Here is a 984-nt window from a genome sequence, read left to right on the forward strand (position 1 = left end):
ATGGCCCGTGAAACGAACTCGGAACTCCAGCAACGCAACGAAATGCACCTAGTTCGCCAGGCCACAATGGCCGTTGCGAGCCGCACTTCAAGACGCCAAACCGAACGTGAACGCTTCTCGTCAGGCCAGCGCACTGACCATGAAGAAGCGGACTCGTTGCACCCCATCTTTGATCGGTTTGCTGCCTACGACAGTGTCAACTCAATGACAAACTTCTAGCTTGTGGACTTTGAAAGCTTGTGGTTTGCCATCAAACCTCATGTAGGCGTACCTGGAATGTTGGAAAAGGCCGGAAGTGTACTCAAACTGGCAAAGACATGCTTTTCATGCTCCTGGCAACCGTCAAATCTGGAGGGACGTGGGAGTTCTTGGCAGCCCTCTTTGGTTTTCAGGCGCCAACGTTTGAGAAAATGATGACACGGTTCTTGTCCAAGATTCACCAACACGTCTACGAATTGTTTGTTGAGGACGAGGTTGCCGTTCGTACAATGAGCCACTTGGTTGCTACTGGAAAGACATTTCAAAACTTCCCCGCGGCACTCTTCGCAGTTGACGCAACGTTTCAGCAAAGCAACAGACCGCTTGGCAACCATAACGAGGCCTTGTTTGCCTTCAGTGGCAAGCACCATCTATACGGGAAAAAGGTAGAGGTGTCAGTGAGTCCGTCGGGATATGCGTTGCACGTTTGTGCACACGTACCGGGTTCGGTACACGACAAAAAGTTGTTCGATCAATGCAACAGCATTCATGGGACGGCGCGCAAGAAGAAACCCAATGAGCTTCATCTCGAGGATTCCTGCCCGTTGCGCGACGAGTTCTCAAATGAGTGGGCCGTGCTTGGTGATCGAGGTTATCTAGGAGTTCAAAATATGTTTCAAGCAATTCTGCCAGTCCGAGCGACTCAAGAAAACCGATTGTCCCTGCAAATGCACAATAACAATCAACGCATTGCGTCAGACCGGATAATTGTTGAGAATTGGATTG

The 984-nt window shown here is 50.2% G+C and overlaps 1 protein-coding gene across 1 annotated transcript; it reads left to right on the plus strand.

Annotated features, from left to right (window-relative positions):
* Positions 1–644, plus strand: H310_15303 (hypothetical protein; the record flags this gene model as incomplete). The annotated part of the gene is made up of 2 exons (XM_008883287.1): positions 1–176; positions 266–644. Coding segments are annotated over 2 exons (555 nt in total), but the record flags the coding sequence as incomplete, so codon positions are not given.
* Between the last annotated feature and the right edge of the window lie 340 nt (positions 645–984).

Source organism: Aphanomyces invadans, assembly GCF_000520115.1.
Source record: "Aphanomyces invadans strain NJM9701 unplaced genomic scaffold supercont1.322, whole genome shotgun sequence".
NCBI lineage: Eukaryota > Oomycota > Saprolegniomycetes > Saprolegniales > Verrucalvaceae > Aphanomyces > Aphanomyces invadans.